Source organism: Sitophilus oryzae, unplaced genomic scaffold (assembly GCF_002938485.1).
Source record: "Sitophilus oryzae breed Bouriz unplaced genomic scaffold, Soryzae_2.0 scaffold_1931_pilon_pilon, whole genome shotgun sequence".
NCBI lineage: Eukaryota > Metazoa > Arthropoda > Insecta > Coleoptera > Curculionidae > Sitophilus > Sitophilus oryzae.
In genome coordinates this window covers 612,834-616,990 of record NW_022146648.1, presented here as the reverse complement: position 1 = coordinate 616,990, position 4,157 = coordinate 612,834, and the positions used below count along the sequence as shown (strand labels likewise).

At 33.0% G+C, this 4,157-nt stretch overlaps 1 protein-coding gene across 1 annotated transcript; it reads left to right on the top strand.

The window, feature by feature from the left end:
* The first annotated feature begins 2,875 nt into the window (after positions 1-2,875).
* LOC115883522 lies at positions 2,876-3,949 on the top strand. Its single transcript, XM_030901892.1, has one exon. It carries the CDS (start codon positions 2,876-2,878, stop codon positions 3,947-3,949), a length of 1,074 nt encoding a protein of 357 aa, XP_030757752.1.
* Positions 3,950-4,157: the final 208 nt, after the last annotated feature.

Below are 4,157 nucleotides of genomic sequence, written 5' to 3'. Positions count from 1 at the left end.
TTCTTCTTATACTTCCAAATGCATTCTGTACTCTTTATTGTAAATGTTGAAATGTATTGTCACTTGTATTTCACTTTTAAAAATGACGTCAAGTAATGCCTAATAATTTTATATTATTTTTATTATTTTATTGCATTTGATTTTCGGTATTCAATGTTATACCCCACGTCATTGTTAAATTTGAAAGCTTACTAATATTGTAACAATGAATAGATTAAATATTTAAAAAAAAACAGAGCCGGACTTGAAATTAGTTTAATTAAATTGTGTTCAAATGTCCGAAACAAAAAAAATATTAAGTGTGGCATATCATTATACTCAGGAGACTGAGTTCTTTCAAAATCTGAAATAAAAAATGCAGGTCCGTATCTAAAAAAATTAAGTTGGCCTGTGTATCTCACAAATTATCAGTTAATTTGAAAATCTAAAAATACTATTAGATAACCCTAATAAAGTGACAATGAGAATGTGCAATTAGTTTTTTTGATTTTCTAAAAAGTAACGACAGGAAAAAATAAAATTAATTTTCAAAAAAATCACTTTTTTCCAAAAAACTCAGCAATCCTTGATATTTTTAAAACTTTTTTGATGACATCTTGGTGAACATCCTAAAGTATAACTTTGCCCCAATTTAACCATCTTCGTATCTCTTACGGTTTCCGAGATACCAATGCTCGTACCTCGAATTTGTAGCACCCTGTATAGGCCACCTCAAAATAAAATTCAAAACTATACAGGGTCCGGCAATAGTGCATTGGGCATCTGTAGCCCCTAGAATAAAAAACTTGACAATTTTGTTTAAGTGCAAATCTAAGGTATGTACCAGGATGTATTTCAGGAAAATATTTTAACTTCTATAGGATGGCTCAAAAAAGTGTGAGTGGACCTGGATGATTTTTTTTAAATGGAACACCCTGTATATTATTGCATTTTTGGCTTCCTTTCAGATCACTTTACATAACCCTAAGATATGAATAATATAATACATATATAATACATTTCGATAGTTTCAGAGATATTAAAAAATAAATCAAAAATATATATTTTTCAGCCCTTCTTATAAAAAAAATTTTAGAAATACAAGAACTGTTCTGAAATCAAAACTATACTAAGTATTTACTTTAGATGGTCTGTACTTACTTATTATATGAAAATCTTAAATTATACAGGATGTTCAAAATTCTACGCCAAACTTTCTAAAATATAAAATAATTTTTCTTCGTTTTTTTAAATGGAACACCCTGTATATTATTTTCTCAATAGATGGAGAATTAAAAAATGAACATTTTTTGTATTTAGAGTATTTCAAAATTTTTAACGGTTTTGCAGATATTTGCGGTTTTATATTTCATATGGCATTTTCCACAGTAAATTTTTATCAAAGCCACCCAATGATTTTTCTCTCGTATTTTACCATTGAAAGCGCCATATGAAATAATACTGCGTGTATCTGCGAAACCGTTAAAAATTTTGAAATACTCTAAATACAAAAAATGTTCATCTTTAAACTCTCCATTTAATAAAATATACAGGGTGTTCCATTTAAAAAAAACAAAGAAAGATTATTTTATATTTTAGAAAGTTTGGCGTTGAATATTGAACATCCTGTATGATTTACGATTACCATATTTATAGCAAAGTAAGAACAGACCATCTAAAGTAAATACTTCATATAGTTTTGATTTCAGAACAGTTCTTGTATTTTTAATATTTTTTTTAAGAAGGGCTGAAAAATATATATTTTTGATTTATTTTTTAATATCTCTGAAACTATCGAAATATATTTATTCATATCTTAGAGTTATGTAAAGTGATCTGAAAGGAAGCCAAAAATGGAATAATATACAGGGTGTTTCATTTAAAAAAAATCATCCAGGACCACTCACACTTTGAGCCACCCTATAGAAGTTAAAATATTTTCCTGAAATACATGCTGGTACATACTTTAGGTTTGCACTTAAACAAAATTCCCAAGTTTTTTATTCTAGGAGCTACAGATGCCCGACGCACTATTGCCGGACCCTGTATAATTAAACTTGATGATATACTGGAAAGACAGAAAGAAGAGTATGGTGACAATTTGATCTTCTAAAACTCCAAGTAGAGTGAGACACAAGCTTAATAGAAATGAATGGATACGAACAGAACCAAATTTCCAGAGAAAAATGCTACTTCAGAGGACAGAAAAACAGCGTCAATACTTGATCATATATAACAACCCAGAATATAGACTGTAACATTACTATTGAAGACCATTGCATATCAGACCATAAAACGATATATGTAAAAATTAAGAAAAAAGTGTATGAAAGAAAAAAATATCCAGAAAATCACTTTATATCGACGTTCTAAGAACTTGCTGCAGATAACAATGGAGTAGTTGATATTGGTTGCATGGAAAACAACAAAACATTAGGTATGTGTTGGAACGGCGAAGGAGATATTTTTTCTTTTCGATTGGAAATCAGTCAAGTTCAAGGTCACCAAAAGAATCGTATTGTCAGAAATCTCTCAAATTTTCGACCCTCTTGGTCTCCTTAGTTGTTGCGTAATCTTGGTAAAGATTTTTCTTCGTGATCTTTGGTTGGAAAAGTTAGATTGGGACGATGCCCTTTCCCAGCAATTATATACAAGATACTTACAGATTCGTAATGATTTAAGATTTTTGAACAATTTGAAAATTGATAGGAAAGTCATTTGTAAGAATGCAAAGCTTGTAGAGCTGCATGTATTTTCGGACGCGTCGTCTTATGCTTTGGGAAGCTGTGTTTATATTCGAACGATCGATAATCATGGTAATATTTTTGTCAAGCTTTTGTGCGCTAAATCAAAGGTTGCTCCCTTAAAAATACAGACAGTCCCGCGTCTCGAGCTTATGGCAGCTGTGTTAGCTGCACGTCTCTGTGAAAAGGTTCGGCAATCCATGGAAATTGAGTTTAATAGCATCACATTTTGGACCGACTCGACGATAGTTTTGGGCTGGATAAACACCTCTCCGCATTTGTTGCAAGTTTTCGTCGCCAATAGAGTTAATTCGATCCAAGAGCTCACAAATATTGAAAATTGGAGGCATGTGCGAACCCAGGACAATCCAGCTGATTGTGTGTCACGTGGCATGAAGCCTCAGGAGTTGTTAGAGTTCGAAATGTATTGGTCAGGACCAGATTGGCTTCGAGAATCCATAGAAAGCTGGCCTGAGCCTCTTGTAGTGTCCAGATCTAACGAGTTGCCTGAATTAAAAAGGGTCGTTGTTGCAAATACATCTACGTTAGACTCTGAGTTTATAGATTTGTCTAGGTTTTCCAATTTAACTCGATTGGAACGAGTGATTGCCTACTGTATTCGTTTTATAAATAATTGTCGTAGAAAAGAGGATGAAAGGTTATCGAGTTCTTTAAGTTGTGATGAAATAAGTCATGCGTCCTTAGTATTAGCTAGGTTGTCACAACGTCAATCATTTTCCGAAGATCTTGTAACATTGTCCAAGCAAGGGCAAGTTAGTAATAAAAGTAAATTAATAAAGCTTCATCCATTTTTAGATGAAAACGGTTTAATTCGTGTCGGCGGACGTTTAAACAACTCAGATTACGTATATGAGAAAAAACATCCTATTGTGTTGTGTTCAAAACATGTTTTTACTAGGCTTTTATTCGCTCGTGAACACAAACGGCTACTGCATGCTGGCCCACAGCTCTTATTAGCTGTTATTCGGGAAAATTATTGGCCCATAGCAGGACGTAGTTTAGCTCGTAAAGTTTTCCATCAATGCGTAATTTGTTTTCGAAATTGTCCCAAAGAAATTAGCCCGGTGATGGGTGATTTACCAAAGCGGCGGGTCACACCATCTCCTCCATTTTACGTAACTGGCGTAGACTACGCTGGTCCCTTCCTAATCAAGGATAGACAGGGACGCGGCTGTCGCACTCAAAAGGCTTATATTGCGGTGTGATAAGGCGGTCAGTATTCATGGGACACAGGGCACAGAATAAATTTTAATAACGCTAAAACTATAATGACAGAAGCGATAGCCTCGGAAAAGAAAAATAAAAGAGGCTTTTAATACAATCTAATAAAAATAAATGTATTGCTCATGCATCTGTAGATGTTAGTAATGTATGGCAATCTCTTTTGATTTAAACAATAATAATAATAATAGC